Here is a 17633-nt window from a genome sequence, read left to right as displayed (position 1 = left end):
AAACCGACCCTGGGGTTTATTTGAAATCAGGAAAAAGCAAAGAAAAAACTGTATATAAATATATAAAAGATGTTTGTTTAATTTATCCCCGTGTGAAACGTGCTCCGCGCTCGCGCAGTGAAAATAATCACTCCGTGTTCATCGGCTTGTGAAAGAAGGATAAATAAATACATTTGCGTCACTGAAATGGCCTACAGTGTGTGTGGCGGGGGTCACAGAGGTCATGGGAGGGGTCACGAGGTCGAGTCAGTCTGGGACTTTCATTTTTATTCCGTTTCACAGGAGCTAGAATTAATAACGAGTCCCCTTGGGGAAATTCCTGAACCGCCGTGATTAATAATTACAGCTGTATTGAGGGAGAAAAGTCATGTGACCATGTGACACCCATACACACACACACACACACACGGTTTAATGGAAAAGGCAGTGATGAAGGTCCGCAGGGAAGCCGTGCTGGAATAATAACGACTCGCCTACCGACAGGAAATGTGGCCTTTCATCCGGAGAGCAGCTCGATAATAAATCCAGCAAATAGCCGGAGCTGCTCCCGCTGCGGCGCGCGCCGATAAACGTCCCGAGTCGCCGGCTCCCAGACGCTCTCGGGTCACTTAGCCGGGGATAAAACCCACTAAAACACTAAGCAGAACCATGTGAGCCTGTGTGTGTGTGTGTGTGTGTGTGTGTGTGTGTGCATACACCAGGCAACCCATTCTCTGATTCACTGCAGAGAAAAAAACAATCTGTACACCGGTCTCGCTTCCCTCAGCCAATCAGAGACTGGAGTAAAGGTTTGGGGGACATAATAGAGCAAATAGTGTTTAGTGATGAGTTCCATCTGAACGACTGAATAAAGAAAGAGAGAGAGAGAAAGAGAGATGAGTAGAGTGAGAGATTATATTTAGTTTGATTGACGAAGAGTAAAGAAAGGTGGAGTAAAAGTAAGAGAGGAAGAAAGAAAGGAAGAGAAAGACTGAGACTAAGGGATGTCTTTAATGGATAGAGTGAGAAAGAGAGAGAGAAAGAGAAGAGAGGAGTGACAGATGGACAGTTGCATGTAAAAAGAGAGAGAAAAAGAAATGAGAAAGAGATTTGACAGTCATAGCGCTAAAATGACAGAGTACAGACCAAGACGGTATGTGTAAAACGTCTAGACAGACAGACAGACAGACAGTGTAGAGAGGACGGAGTAACAGGATTATAAGAGATAGATAGATGGAGCACAGCAGAGAGAGAGAGAGGAAGAGAGAGGGAGATGGTGAGAGTGTGAAATGTGCAAAGAACTGAGAAATGGAGGAAAAATAAAATTGGGCCTGAGAGACACTTTGGCAGAGGGAGGAGGGTGAGACACGGAGTGACAGAGATAAAACGGGAAACATTAAGAACTTTATGACTCGGAGAGAAAGAGAATGAAAGAGGGATGGGTACGGGCAAGAAATGGACTTTTATGGACTACAGAGATGAAAAGATTTAATGAGAGCGATAGAGTGACGCAGGGGGGCGGGGCTTGTATAGGACATGTAGAGAGAGAAAGAAGGGGAGGAAAAATTTGACGAAGAGAACGAGAAGGAGAGAGATTTCACAAGACAGATAGAGAGAAAACGACATGATCTTTTATTGGAAACGTTAAGAGATGGAGTGAGATGTGTAATGTGTGTGTGTGTAGTGCACTAGGTAGGGTGTAGGGTGCACACTTCTGTTAGACCTGTCTGTGTAAGGCGGAAAGGAAGAGACTGGGGTTTGGGAATATACAGCACTGTTTTTAGCTCCGCCCACACGCTCCGCTCACCAGCGGAAACACAGGGGAGCGTAGAGGATTGTGGGTAATTTCCTAAGCGGAATACCGGACATGTGCTGTAGGACATATTACAGGAAAATAGATAAAAAAGGGACATTAATGGCGTAATGTCGGTGGAGCGACACACACACACACACACACACACACTGTGTTTAAAATTTTTATAGATGTTTATAAACAGAATAATAAAACAATATTAATTTAAATGAACAAAATAAATGGAGTGAACATCTAAACGATATGGATATATATTATAATAAAATTAATAAATAAATAATTATACACAAAATCTTGGCGGATTTTATTATTATTATTATTATTATTATCTTTTGATCAATGTTTTTTTTTTTTGTAAAAACGCTACACATTTATATTTTTATCAGATAAAAAGAAACACATTTGCTAAATACAGTTTCATGCCCTTTCATGTCTGTAGTGTCTGTAACTTTTAAAAATTTGAATCTTTCAACGATCTTAACTGTCATTCAGATGAAACTTGGCCAATTTAGATTTTACATGCAAAGACATAAACCTGAAAAAGTGTATTATTCTGAACTGCAGTATTGGTAAGATATTGCAGCATGGATTTGACATGGTTACAGACACTACAGATGTTTTGCTTTTTACACTTTTACCAAAAAACAATCTAAGTAAAAAATTTTCAGGTCATATGCTATTCTAGTATTAATACTATACAATAAAAAATGAATAATTAGCATTTTTAATGATTATTGTTTGAAGTGAGACAGTATAATGCTAAAAAATTGCCATTTTTTTGGACATATAAAATCATTTCTCTAAAACGGCTGAAGTTAGCAACTTGAAATATATAGTGAAGCGAGATCGGTCACTTCCATGTTGCATAAACTTTAAAAGTAGCTTCTTTGGCACACAGAGATTTTCTATATTATATGTATGACATAAAAAAATACAAATAAAATCAGCAGCATCTTTTGGCCGTCTATAAATTTTTTATTAAATATATATTTTTTAACGATATTCTCGGTGCCTCAGGAAAATTTACTGCGATGATGACGTTTTAGCATCAGTTCTCCCGGCCGGTCACGTCATATTTTTTCAAAACAGTAAAAAATGTGAGGGAAAAAAAAACAATCACATGACCCGCAGCGCCGATAAATAACTAGGCAGACACGCGGGCCTCTGTTTCCTCCTGAGTTAATAATGAACTTTCCTCGCGGCTCGAGGACACACACATTAATCTCACCGCCAGACAGGGTTGGTCCGTGTGTGTGTGTGTGTGTGTGTGTGTGTGTGTGAATGCTGCTGAGAGATCTGGTATTAAAACCGCAGCAAGGAGAGAAAGTCAACACATTCCTTCAGAGACCTGCCACCTAGAGGTCACTCTGGGGTCACGCGGAGGTCACTCTGGGTCAGACGGCGTCTCCGGACGCCTGAGGTTCTGATTGGGGCCGGATAAGTACTGCGAGTACAAGTTTACACTAGTATATAAAAGACAATGCACATCTGTAACGTGTGCGTGTGTGTGTGTGTGTGTGTGTGTGTGTGTGTGTGTGTGTGTTTTGATATGTTGTGCAATCCTTTCCTCGTCTGATATGTATATTTGTCTAGTTCAAAAATTCAGCCTAATTACACACTGATTTGCTGAACCAGGTGTGTGCTGGAGTGCAATTTAGCAAATATCAAAGGAATACCGAGCAGCAGTGTGTGTCAGGAGGGGTTACACACACACACACACACACACACACACACACACACACACACACTTAGGCATGTAATTAAAGGAATAGTTCATGCTTTTAAACCTGATCTTCATCCGCAGCATCTGTAGTGTGCGTGTGCGTGTGCGTGTGTGTGTGTGTGTGTGTGTGAAAGGATTTGAAAAGAATTCAGTGAGTCTTTGTACTCCATCACTACTAATGTATTAAAATATGCGACTATAACACAAACTCACATGAAATGTGAAGATTTTTATCAAACTTTCCGTCACTGAAACATTAAAGCAGGAAATCAGTCCAGATGTGAAGTTCAGGGTGGGGGAGAGGGGAGGGTGTACGATCAATGTTTCTGGATTCTGATTGGTCAAAAGGTGTTGATTGATTTTCTCTAACAGCAGCTCTGACATTAGCGCAGGTTTACAGGAGTGCCCTTGAATAATCACTGATTGGGTGAAACTTTCTGCAGCGAACAGTATAAGGTTTCATTATCTGTACGTCTGTCCATCTAATCCAACGTACCAGTGGTGTTCAAGTCAAACAGGGACTGAGTGAAGGCGTAAAAAACAGGCGAGAAGACTTCACTTTGACACATGAACTGATGAAATGCGTTTCTTTATGGGGGATTTGATGGCTTGTTCACAGCTTTACAGTAAAACTAATGCTTGTTTAGGATTGGCACCCCATCCAGGGTGTACCCCACTTCATGCCCCGAGTCCTTCTGGAATAGTCTCCAGGCTTCCCGCGACCCTGTACAATAAATAAAGCGCTATACAGAACGAATAAGAGAGAGAATAACGCGGTTTTAAATATGGCAAACATACAGTAGATATATATATATATATATATATATAGATATATATATATATATTTTTTTTTTACAAAATCTCAGTGGACAGGAGCGAGCGGTACCCCATAATCAAAAAATGCTTTGAAGGTGCCCTCTGCGGCGGCTCTACGCTACATAAAAGCAATAAAGTGTCCTCTAGGCTGCTCTTATGATGCAGAATACGTGACGTCCCAGAGCGTTCGCACACGTGTAAATAAACATGACGAAACACCAGGAGTGCAGATTTGAACAGTGACACTAAATGAGATGTAGTGCCGTCTGTAGAGGCCGAGAGGGTTCCCCTTTATTAGAACAGCGGTGACTTAATGCCCTCCAGATCGCCCGTGTTTATGTTTCACCCCGGGCAGAAAAGACAGAGACAAGTCCGAGTTTACACAGAGAGGGGAAGAACAACAACATCCAGAGATCAGACGTGAGTCTCACAGCTCTATTACACACACACACGCACACACACACACACACAAGTAACAGCACCGAGATCTGAGTAAACAGATGATATAATTATATAAATGATAAATGCAGCACGACTCCGGGCTCCGTCTGTAAGAACGCGCTCACTAATCACCTTGATTAAATTAAAGCAGTATTAAAACATTTAGTTTCCATGGTTCTCCTCCAGAACGTTCTCGGATCATTACATTAGTTGGTTATAAATAAAAATTATCCACAAAAACACTTTTAAACTATCGCAGTTCTGTTAAAAAAATAAATAAATAAATAAGCGTGCATGTGACCTGTAGGCTTAGAAAAGAGTTTGTAATAAAATAAATAAATAAATAAATAAAATAATTGCAGTAATTCTAGTGGAATAATTATTTCTCTATATATTCTTTTTTATGCAGATGTGCACGCATCAGGTTTAGTTTAAGTCCCGGTTTGACTTGAACGTGTATGATATAAATCATGAAGATAAACGTGCTTTGCGTAATCACGAGCCACAACTACAACGCTGTTTTATAGACGCACTGGGACGCGTTTATAACAAAGTGAACATCAGTGGAGAATCGTCGCTGTAAATCCCGTCCCGTCTCGTCCCGTCTCGTCCCGTCACTCCGTATTTCCTGCGCATGAGAATCTCTCGTAGGTAAAATAGTTAAAGACGTGTAAAGTTTATGATTATTTCATCTGCAAATCTCGGCACAGAACCCGAGCAAGAAGTGACAGAGAATGAAAAACGAGCACGATTCTCTCTCTTTTTTCTGTCTTTTTTTTTTTATCGCTCTGATATAACGGTTCTGTAACAAAGACAAGCAGGGAGGAGACAGCTAGAGGAGGACGGAGGGAAAAAATAGATGAGAGAAAGACGGAAGAGGTGAAAGTGGTGAGTGATGCAGCAACATAAGAATGATGGTGAGAACGGAGGATAGAGAGAGAGAGAGAGAGAGATGGAGGATGGAGAGGAAAGAAAGAAGGATGGAGGACGCAGCACATCTTTTTTAAAACGTCCGAACCGCAGGCGGGCGCGATGGGCGTCGCTCCTCACTCGTTATCAAATCACAGTCCGAACGCAAGAACATCAAAGCTGCTCGTGTCATCAGTTCCCCTGGAGGGTTCTCTCCAGCCCAGGAACCGTTCAGGTTTTTACAGGACCAAAAAAACATCACGTCTCCACGACCACGCCGTTCCTCCTGTGTTTGAGCGACATGTTTTTTCTCGCTCGTACACATTTCCATCATTTTCTTTTATTTCGTGAAGCTGCTTTGAGACGAACGCCTGTTTAAAGCGCTTTATAAATAAAATTGAATTGAATTGATGAGGAGAGTTGATGCAACGTACGTGTGCTTGGGTAGAACCTTCATCACCTCGTTCCCGCATCACTGTAACTCTTCTTCTGCTCGCTCTCTCCTTCTTATGTCACGTCTGTCTTCCTACCTTCCCACCTTCTCCTTTGAGTGTCCCTCAGCGCGTACACGTCTGAGACACACTCAACTCTACAACGTGGACTAGGACCTGAAACCAGATGATGGAAAAGAAAAGCAATGGATAGAGTGAAACATTGAGAAAATGCATTATGGACATGAGATGGATGGAGAAAGAAATGGAGAAATAAGAGAAGAAGAAACGGACAAAAAGAATGAATTAAGACAGAAGATAAAAAGCGAGACAGAAACAGAGGCTGAAGGTTAGACAGAGTGAAGAGGAGGAGCAGAGTAATAGGGGGAGATGGAAAGAGAGAGCGAGGGAAGGATGATGAGACGAAGTTCAGTGTAAAAGTAAGACATGGAGAGTGAGACATGCAGGGTGAGACAGAAACATTGTAGTGTAAGGTGGTGAGTTAATCACAGGATTACAACATGAAAAGTGAGGGGAGAGAGAGAGCGAGAGCGTGTGAGAGAGAGCGAGAGCGTGTGAGAGAGAGCGAGAGCGTGTGAGAGAGAGCGAGAGTGCAGCTCAGGAGAAACTCTTTAATCATTGACAGGATTTACTGAAGGAGAGCCGAGGACTCTGGGAATTTTCCCATAATGCTCGGTGGCCTCACAGGGGCTGAAGTTATATATTCAGGAGCTCATTACATCCCACACACACACACACACACACACACACACACACTCAGTTCAGCTCCCCTAGGCAAGGCTGATGTTAGGCTGCGGTCCAACAGGAGCTCGGAGACGAGCCGCTCGTCATAATTAGCCGCGCGTCCTCGGGTTACAGCATCTCCGTGTCGCACCGCATCACATCTCCACCGTCTCGCCCCACGTTACATCTGCTCCCAGAGTCGCATGAGTACATGTGTGTGTGTGTGTGTTTTGTTGAGGTTGTGTCGTCCACCGTGCGCTCGCTAACATCCTGACGTCCTAACATCCCCGTCGCGTCGGAAAAAGTGATGTGTACAGTACATACGTCTGTTTAGCGTTTCTAGCATTCATGAGCTCTTGATCCTGAACAGAACAGTTTTGAGATCGTGAAGAGAAGTCGGCCAGAGCTCGGGACAGCTCACCTAAAAGCCGTTACAGCAGGGTGTGAGCTCTTCGTCGACGGATCGTAGCGATTCCTCGGGACTTCGTAGGTGCTTCACGCTTCTTTGTATAAGATCGTATATGCAGAATTAAAAAAAATTTGCTACGAACATCACAACATGGAGCGACGGTTCACAGATAACACAGCGCTAGCTCAAAATCTAATGATTTTTTCAAAATCTGCATTTTTATTTGTCAATTACACAACCATACGCTTTAAGTTAAGCAGCGAAATGTTTATACGACTGTCTCTGATTAAAAAACAGGAAAGAATTAGATATAAATATTTCACTAGAGAACACAATGAAACTAAAGATAAAATTTACAATAAAAAAGAATCTAATAAAAAATAGGAATGTAAACTTTAGAAATCTGGGACTTATTGTGTAAATCTACAAATTTACAGATGAACAAAAGTACAATAAAATAGAATTAAAATAGAACTATATAAAATATATCAATAATTTTTATTGTCTCCTGAGAAACATATATAAAACTATAAAACTATAAAAGGCGGATGTAACTGGAGGAGGACGAAGCGATGCGATGCGAGGCTCGAACCTGCGCTCTTCACTAAGTGCTTGTTTATCGCAGGAGATGCTGAGAGAGTCGGGATGAAACTTTGCACCATCTAGATTTTAATGTTGATAAAAACGATGTCCATAAGTGGGGACTCAAAAACAAACCGGATGCAGGACGCTGTTAACACTGGACGATTCAGTTAACACTGAATCGATCCACGCTTCATACTGTAACTTGGCGAGGTTAATGTACAACTCTGATGAATTTCCTTGTAATTATACCACAGCTGGTTTTTTTTTCAGATAATAGAAACAGCTTCCATCTTACGCAAAGTACCTGCAAAATACTCGCGTTTTGCAAGAGTATCGCTTTTTTGAATTTTGAGTTTATGACCGTTTGGTGTAATATCGCCACCTACTGGACTGAAGTGTAAAGCAGAAGATTGTATGGAAGAAAAATTCATCGCTTGGAACAAGATGTGACATTTAAACACTCGACAACACGAGTTACACAGCGTTCCTGCGTTCATTGGATGCCTTTGGTAGCGTTTACACCCTCGTAGTGTTTAATGACAGCAAACGTTAGTGCCGCTGAATCGAATCGAATCACAGCTTTGTCCCCATAGTCTCGCCGTGGAGTCTCGTCCATATTTACTCTCGTGTTTTCAGGCTGCGTTTTCCAGTTCCCCTGTTCCCCTGGTGTTTGTGTTCCCCTGCTCGGCGATGACGGATTAATTGTACTCGCGACACGACCGAGCTCACGCGCGTCATCAGCCTGCAGGTTACCGACGGAAACTGAAATCAGCGTCACAAAGAATAAATTATCTGTGAAACGTACGTGATGAAAGATAAAGGCGTTTCACACGGTGTGTAGTGTGTGTGTGTGTGTGTGTGTGTGTGTGTGTGAAAAAAAACGCTTATTCTAATTATCACATTTACTAACTTTAAAAAGTTTAGGGTTGCTTAAGGGACTTAACAAGTTATTGCCTTCCTGTGTGTGTGTGTGTGTGTGTGTGTCAGGGACGACCTCTTTCGTATGGAGCTGGACAACATGGGAGGAGACGAGATGTTTTACAGTAAGGTGAGACCCGAACCCTGCATATAATATTAATAATAATAATAATAAACATCCAGATTAGACTGAGAGAATAACGCTAGAGTAATGTTTATGAGTGTCGTCATGGTAACATCAGAGTAAAGTAGGAATGATAGAGGAACTCGTGAGAAACATTCGAATACTATTGGAGTACCGTTAGGGTTCTAGAGTAACGCTGGAGTCACTGAGTAGAGAAACTGAGTTACAGGAACAATAGATTTAGAATGTCTTTTTGTATATCGTGTGTGTGTGTGTGTGTGTGTGTGTGTGTGTGTGTGTGTGTGTGTGTGTGTTACAGAAAAGGACGTGGGAGTCTAACCGGAACGACATCAAAATCTGCAGAATGAAGGGCAAGCATGAGGTAGGAGCACACACACACAAACACACACACACACACACACACACACACACACACACACACACACACATACACACACACACACACACACCCACACTCACACACACACACACACACATACACACCGTTTTTTATCTTGTGATTATTCGGTTTTACTTGTGTGTGTATGTGTGTGTGTGTGTGTGTGTGTGTGTGTGTGTGTGTGTGTGAGGGATGTATTAGTTCCTCTCGGAAATGAAAGAGAGATCCAGAGGATCATTTAAAGCAGAGCCTGGAACCTGACACACAATCCGGATGGGAGAGGTGTGAGATAAACGAGAGGAAAGATTGATAGAGAAGGGAAGAGAGAGAGAGAGAGAGAGAGAAATATATAGAGAGAGACAAATAGGCAGGCAGGGACAGAGAGACAGAGCGACAGAGGGAGAGACACGGAGGGATAGAGAAGGAGACTGATAAAGAAACAGGCAGAGAGAGAGAGAGATAGATATAGTGTGTGTGTGTGTGTGTGTGTGTGTGTGTGTGTGTGAGAAAGCTCTGCTCTTTCACTAATCTACTGTGCTCTGACCGGTCACATGATCACCACTGGGGTGTTTAACACTTTAACTTCTCCACCTCCGCGACCCTGTCGTATTCCTGACCTCTGTTTAAACTCGTTCCATATATGGTCATAGCTTCCTGTTCTCGTTAACTCTCTCTCTCTCTGCTGATTGGCTGCGGCTGGTTTGTGTTTCTCAGCTCTTTACCTTCAGCCTGATTGGGTTCTGTTGTTTTTTTACGTTTGTTTTTTTATCGTTGTTTTTTTCGAGTGTCGCGTCCTACATGTTCACCAAACACCAGATACACTGCTGAAGAGAGAGAGAGAGAGAGAGAGAGAGAGAGAGAGAGAGAGAGAGAGCGAGAGAGAGAGAGAGAGAGCGAGAGAGAGAGAGAGAGAGCGAGAGAGAGAGAGAGAGAGAGAGAGAGAGCGAGCGAATGAGAGAGAGAGGGAGAGAGAGAGAGCGTTAATTGCCCCTGTGTGGTTAATGAGTTAATGCTAATGTATCATGCAATGAGATAAACACACATATACACACACACACACACACACACACACGCGCAAATAAACACAAAAAAAAAATATTTTATACAGAAATATGTAACATCTATAATAATGCAACCACGGGGGGGCGCAAACTAGTGTCTTCTTGTGCCAGTCCCAAGTCTGGATAAATGCAGAGGGTTGTGTCAGGAAGGGCATCCGACGTAAAACATTTGCCAAATCAACGATGCGAATCAAGAATATAATTCCCATACCGGATCGGTCGTGGCCCGGGTTAACAACGACCGCCACTGGTGCCGTTGACCTACAGGGTGCTGGTGGAAATTGGGCTACTGTTGGTCGAAGAAGGAGAGGAGGAAGGCGTGTTCGTAAGCAGCGAGAGAAGAGGAAAGGCAGGAGTTTAGGAGTGATAGTAGGGACTTTGAATGTTGGGACCATGACAGGGAAGGGAAGAGAGTTAGTTGATATGATGCAGAGAAGGAAGGTGGATATACTGTGTGTCCAGGAGACCAGGTGGAAAGGTAGCAAGGCTAGAAGCTTAGGATCAGGGTTCAAATTGTTTTACCATGGTGTGGATAGGAAAAGAAATGGAGTAGGAGTTATACTAAAAGAGGAGTTTGTAAGGAATGTTCTAGAGGTGAAGAGAGTATCAGATAGGGTGATGAGTCTGAAGCTGGAAATTGAAGGAATAATGTTCAATGTTGTTAGTGGTTATGCCCCACAGGTAGGATGTGAGTTAAAAGAGAAGGAGAAATTCTGGATTGAGTTAGATGAAGTAATGCAGAGCATCCCCAGAGGTGAGAGAGTGGTGATTGGTGCAGACTTCAATGGACATGTTGGGGAAGGGAACAGAGGTGATGAAAATGTGATGGGCAGGTTTGGTCTTCAGGACAGGAATGTAGAAGGACAGATGGTGGTGGACTTTGCAAAGAGGATGGAAATGGCAGTAGTAAATACTTTCTTCCAGAAGAGGCAGGAACATAGGGTGACATATAAGAGTGGAGGCAGAAGCACTCAGGTCGACTACATCTTGTGTCGACGTTGTAACCTGAAAGAGATCAGTGACTGCAAAGTGTTGGTAGGGGAAAGTGTAGCCAGACAACACAGAATGGTGGTGTGTAAAATAACCCTGGTGGTGAGGAAGGCGAAGAGGACAAAGGCAGAGCAGAGGACAAAGTGGTGGAAGCTGAGAAAGGAAGAATGTTGTGAAGTCTTTAGGGAGGAGTTGAGACAGGCTATGGGTGGTCAGGAGGTGCTTTCAGTTGACTGGACAACTACAGCCAATGTGATCAGGGAGACAGGTAGGAGGGTACTTGGTGTATCATCAGGTAAGGGGAAAGTGGACAAGGAGACTTGGTGGTGGAATGAGGAAGTCCAGGAGTGTATACAGGGAAAGAGGCTAGCTAAGAAGAAGTGGGATACTGAGAGGACTGAAGAGAGTAGACAGGAGTACAGGGAGATGCAGAGTAAGGTGAAGGTAGAGGTGGCAAAGGCCAAACAAAGAGCATATGAGGACTTGTATGCTAGGCTTGACAGTAAGGAGGGAGAGGTGGATCTGTACAGGTTGGCAAGGCAGAGAGATAGAGATGGGAAGGATGTGCAGCAGGTTAGAGTGATTAAAGATAAAGATGGAAATGTACTGACAGATGCCAGGAGGGTGATGGGAAGATGGAAGAAGTACTTTAAGGAGTTGATGAATGAGGAAAACGAAAGAGAACAAAGAGTAGAAGAGGTGACTGTTGTGGAACAGGAAGTAGCAAATATTGGTAGGAGTGAGGTGAGAAGGGCGTTGAAGAGGATGAAGAGTGGAAAGGCTGTTGGTCCTGATGACATACCTGTGGAGGTATGGAAGTGCTTAGGAGAGGTGGCAGTAGAGTTTTTGACAAGTTTGTTTAACAAGATCTTGGAGAGTGAGAGGATTCCAGAGGAATGGAGGAGAAGTGTATTGGTGCCAATTTTTAAGAACAAGGGAGATGTGCAAAGCTGTGGCAATTATAGAGGTATAAAGCTAATGAGCCAGACAATGAAGCTGTGGGAAAGAGTAGTGGAAGCTAGGTTAAGGGCAGAGGTGAGCATTTGTGAGCAGCAATATGGTTTTATGCCTAGAAAGAGTACATCAGATGCAGTATTTGCTTTGAGGATGCTGGCGGAGAAGTACAGAGAAGGTAACAGGGAGTTGCATTGTGTCTTTTTAGATTTAGAAAAAGCGTATGACAGGGTGCCAAGAGAGGAGCTGTGGTATTGTATGAGGAAGTCTGGAGTGGCAGAGAAGTATGTTAGAGTGGTGCAGGACATGTATGAGAGCTGTAAGACAGTGGTAAGATGTGCTGTAGGTGTGACAGAAGAGTTTAAGGTGGAGGTGGGTCTGCATCAAGGATCGGCTCTAAGCCCCTTTTTGTTTGCTCTGGTGATGGACAGGATGACAGATGAGGTAAGAAAGGAGTCCCCATGGACTATGATGTTTGCAGATGACATTGTGCTCTGTAGCGAGAGCAGGGAACAGGTGGAGGAAAATTTGGAGAGGTGGAGGTATGCTCTGGAAAGCAGAGGAATGAAGGTTAGCCGCAGCAAGACGGAATACATGTGTGTAAATGAGAGGGACCCAGGAGGATTGGTGAGGCTACAAGGAGCAGAGGTAAAGAAGGTGCAGGATTTTAAGTACTTAGGGTCAACGGTCCAGAGCAACGGAGAGTGTGAAAAGGAGGTGAAAAGGCGGGTACAGGCAGGTTGGAATGGGTGGAGAAAAGTGTCAGGTGTGTTGTGCGATAAAAGAGTATCAGCGAGAATGAAAGGAAAGGTGTACAGGACAGTGGTGAGACCAGCGATGCTCTACGGCTTAGAGACAGTGGCGCTGAAGAAAAGACAGGAGGCAGAGTTGGAGGTAGCAGAGCTGAAGATGTTGAGGTTCTCTTTGGGAGTGACAAGGATGGATAGGATTAAGAATGAGTTTATCAGAGGGACAACCCACGTTAGATGTTTTGGAGATAAAGTCAGAGAGGCCAGATTGAGGTGGTTTGGACATGTTCAGAGGAGAGATTGTGAATATATTGGTAGAAGGATGCTGAGGTTGGAACTGCCAGGCAGGAGGTCTAGAGGAAGACCAAAGAGGAGATTTATGGATGCAGTGAGAGAGGACATGAAGTTAGTTGGTGTAAGAGAAGAGGATGCAGAGGATAGGGTTAGATGGAGGCAGATGATTCGCTGTGGCGACCCCTGAAAGGGAACAGCCGAAAGACAAAGAAGAAAGATGTAACATCTATAATAGTAATAAATTACTGTATATACACAGTCATAACTATCACACTTATAAAACACACACACACTCTCTCTCACACACACACACACACACACACACTTGCCTTGTTTTCTGTGTGTTGAGTTCGTTCTGACATGTTTGCCGTTGGCGTAATTAGCTTTCGGTAATTAAATGTTTCTGCACGACTGCGTCGAGAGACACACACACACAGAGTTGTGTTTGTACAAGAAAGGCTCCACACATGCACACACACACACACACACACATATTGTGTTTGCTGTTTGGTGGGAAATACATCATCGACTTTTAATTGCCATTTGTGATCACACTGAACCAGACTGTTCTCCTGTAATGGGATACAGAAGCCACGCAGGCAGGGAGGCCACGACCCCCTTCACTGAGACTGATAGATACAAAGGCCACGCCCCTTTACTAACACTGAGAGGTGCTTAATGATGAGGCCACGCCCCATCATTAAGACTGACAGAGGTGCAAAGGCCACGCCTTCTTTACTGAGACTGACAGGTACAGAGGCCACGCCCCATCATTAAGACTGACAGGGGTGCAGAGGCCACGCCTTCTTCACTGAGACTGACAGGTACAGAGGCCACGCCCCATCATTAAGACTGACAGAGGTGCGGAGGCCACGCCTTCTTAACTGAGACTGACAGGTACAGAGGCCACGCCCCATCAGTCAGACTGACATGTACAGAGGCCACGCCCCATCATTAAGACTGACAGGTACAGAGGCCATGCCCCATCATTAAGACTGACAGGTACAGAGGCCACGCCCCATCATTCAGACTGACAGGTACAGAGGCCACGCCCCATCATTAAGACTGACAGAGGTGCAGAGGCCACGCCTTCTTCACTGAGACTGACAGGTACAGAGGCCACGCCCCATCATTAAGACTGACAGAGGTGCAGAGGCCACGCCTTCTTCACTGAGACTGATAGGTACAGAGGCCACGCCCCATCATTAAGACTGACAGGTACAGAGGCCACGCCCCATCATTAAGACTGACAGGTACAGAGGCCATGCCCCATCATTAAGACTGACAGGTACAGAGGCCACGCCCCATTATTCAGACTGACAGGTATAGAGGCCACGTCCCATCATTAAGACTGACAGAGGTGCAGAGGCCACGCCTTTAACCTATAAGGACAGGTAGAGAGGCCACACCCCCTTTACTGAGACTGACAGTTGCAGAGGTCACACCTCCTTCACTGAGACTGACAGGTACAGAGGCCACACCCCATTATTAAGACTGCGGAGCTACAGAAGCCACACCCCTTTCACTGACACTGACTAGTAGAGAGGCCACACCTTCTCCACTGAGACTGAAAAGTGTAGAGGCCACACCCCATCATTAAGACTGACAGGTACAGAAGCCACGCCCCCTTTACTGAGACTGACAGTTGCAGAGGCCATGCTTCCTTCACTGATACTGACAGGTACAGAGGCCACGCCTCCTTCGCTGGGACTGACAGGTACAGAAGCCACGCCCCATCATTAAGACTGACAGAGGTGCAGAGGCCACGCCTCTTTCACTGACAGATACTTCTTTACTGAGAATGACAGGTACAGAGGCCACGCCCTATCATTAGGACTGACCGGTACCAAAGCCACACCTCCTTCACTGAGACTGACAGCTACACAGACCAGCTCACTTTCTCTCTCTTTTACACACACACACACACACACACACACACTCAGGTGTGATGTAATTCATCAGTGTTTTAAAGAATAAATAATTCAGAGTTTTAACACAAGCAGTGAGAGGTGACTGTGATATTTAACACACCTACACACATACCCCCCCCCACACACACATACACACACACACACACACACACAAACTGTTCCATCATCAAACAACAGAAGGAATCTTTTAGAAGCGGAGCCTTGATCTTTAATCATGATGCAGGTCGAGTTTTTCTCTCCACACACATCTCACTCATTCTGTGTTTATTGTTACTGTAGCAACCGTTCAAACCATATAAGGATAAAACACACAATGTGGGACAAAATAGGAGGTAATGTATTGTGTGTGTGGAGTGTGTGTGGTGTGTGTGTGGAGTTTGTATGGATTGAGTGTGTATAGTGTGTTGGGATTGTGTGGAGTGTGTGTGTAGGGGTGTGTATAGAGAGTGTGTGTGTGTGTGTGAAATGTGTAGAGTGTGTGGATTTCGTGTACGGAGTGTGTGTCTACAGTGTGTGCAGCGCTTGTGTGTGTGTGTGTGTGTGTGTGTGTGTGTGTGTGTGTGTGTGTGTGTGTGTGTGCAGTGGAAGGCTCAGTTAAAGCAGAGATTTATGGTGAGTGGAAACACAGCCATCACTTTAACTTTATGGCCGGAGTAATGAAATCCTTTTAAAGTCCACATCCCCCCTCCCCCACTCACTCCACACACACACACACACACACACACACACACACACACACTGTTTGCTCCTGAGTTACTGCGTGTGTAAACGTCGGTAATTAATGACTTGTTACAGTGTAATAAACCCTTAATTACTGATTATTCGTAACTACAGCTGTGTGTAACTGACTAACCAACTACTAACTAACTAACTAACTAACTAACTAACTAACTAACTAACTAACTAAACATACACGCTTGAGCACTAGATAGCAATGTAAAGTCATTAAAAGTAAGTGCCCCCCTCCGTTCCTGTCACACTGATGTTTTTACAGAGTTCAGACTTGCTCTGTCTGTGACCTGTGAGTTCATCATTTACACTTTAATAACAGTGACAACTTCACACACGCACACACACACACACACACACACACACACACACACACACACACACACACACACACACACACACTCCTCTACTACACACAGGAACGAGCGAGAGAGAGAGGGAGAGGGGGGGACAGACAGAGAGAAATAGAGAGAGAGAGAGAGGAAAAGAGAGGTAGAAAAATGGATAGAGAGAGATAGACAGTGAGAGACAGAGAGACAGTGAGAGACAGACAGATAGAGAGATACAAAAAGAGATAAACAGTGAGAGACTGACAAATAGATAGAGAGACAGACAGACAGATAGGTAGAGAGACAGACAGACAGATAGGTAGAGAGATAGACAGTAAGAGACACTGACTGACAGAAAGAGAGACAAATAGAGACAGACAGTGAGAGACAGACAGTTCTCTCAGATAGAGAGTCAGATATAGACAGACGGTGAGAGACAGAGGGACGGACAGATCGATAAAGAGACAGATGAAGAGATACACAGTGAGAGATAGACATATAGATGGAGAGGTACATGAGACACAGTGACAGAGAGACTGACAGAGTAAAAGATAGATAGACAGTGAGTCAGAGAGACAGAGAGAAAGAGAGACAGAGAGAGAGAGAGACAGTGATAGACAGACAGAAAGAAAGAGAGACAGACAGACAGATAGACAGACATAAAGAGAGACAGATTGACGTCGGCTCGGCTGTCGCCGTGTTGAAGAAGAGTCGCGTAACAACACTCGTGAGGACACACCCTGCACAGGGACATGATTACCATATAAGGAAATTTGGGGTCGTCCCTCACGAACAGTGTAATTAGAGTGTGTAGGAGTTCTGGTATTATTCTGTCACTTCCTGTTTCTGTGTAAACACACTTCCTGTCGGGGAAAATGAGCGACGGTTAGCGCTGAATTAGCTAGCAGTCTGGGAAACAGCGCCGCCCTGCGCTAAAGGTTACCGCACGGATGTACAGGAGCGCTGCTAGTGAGTAAGACTGAGGGACTGGCTAGAGCTTAATAAAGATTAGCTCGCACAAATTGAACGCACACGCTAATTGCTAATGTGCTATGACGTCAGTGTGACATCATCATCCTCTTCATCATCACCGTCATCTTCATCACCTGTGTGTCTCTTTTTCAGGACGAGTGTCGTAACTACATTAAAGTCCTGCTGAGTCGACGAGGCGGTCTCTTCATCTGCGGCACCAACGCCTTCAACCCACTGTGCGCCAACTACACAGTGAGTGTGTGTGTGTGTGTGTGTGTGTGCACGTGTGTGTGTGTGTGTGTGTGTGTGTGTGTTCTGCCTCCGGAAAGCTC

General features: G+C 44.2%; 1 protein-coding gene across 1 annotated transcript in view; it reads left to right on the top strand.

The window, feature by feature from the left end:
• sema6bb (sema domain, transmembrane domain (TM), and cytoplasmic domain, (semaphorin) 6Bb) overlaps positions 1-17633 on the top strand; it is a 127687-nt gene that overhangs the window by 63744 nt on the left and 46310 nt on the right. Inside the window, exons 5-7 of the mRNA XM_053503221.1 lie at positions 8838-8898; positions 9212-9274; positions 17455-17553. Of these exons, the coding sequence (XP_053359196.1) occupies positions 8838-8898; positions 9212-9274; positions 17455-17553 (223 nt within the window). The remainder of the gene's footprint in view (positions 1-8837; positions 8899-9211; positions 9275-17454; positions 17554-17633) is intronic.

The sequence above is a fragment of the Clarias gariepinus genome, chromosome 9 (genome assembly GCF_024256425.1).
Source record: "Clarias gariepinus isolate MV-2021 ecotype Netherlands chromosome 9, CGAR_prim_01v2, whole genome shotgun sequence".
Lineage (NCBI taxonomy): Eukaryota > Metazoa > Chordata > Actinopteri > Siluriformes > Clariidae > Clarias > Clarias gariepinus.
This window is presented reverse-complemented; position numbering and strand designations above follow the sequence as displayed.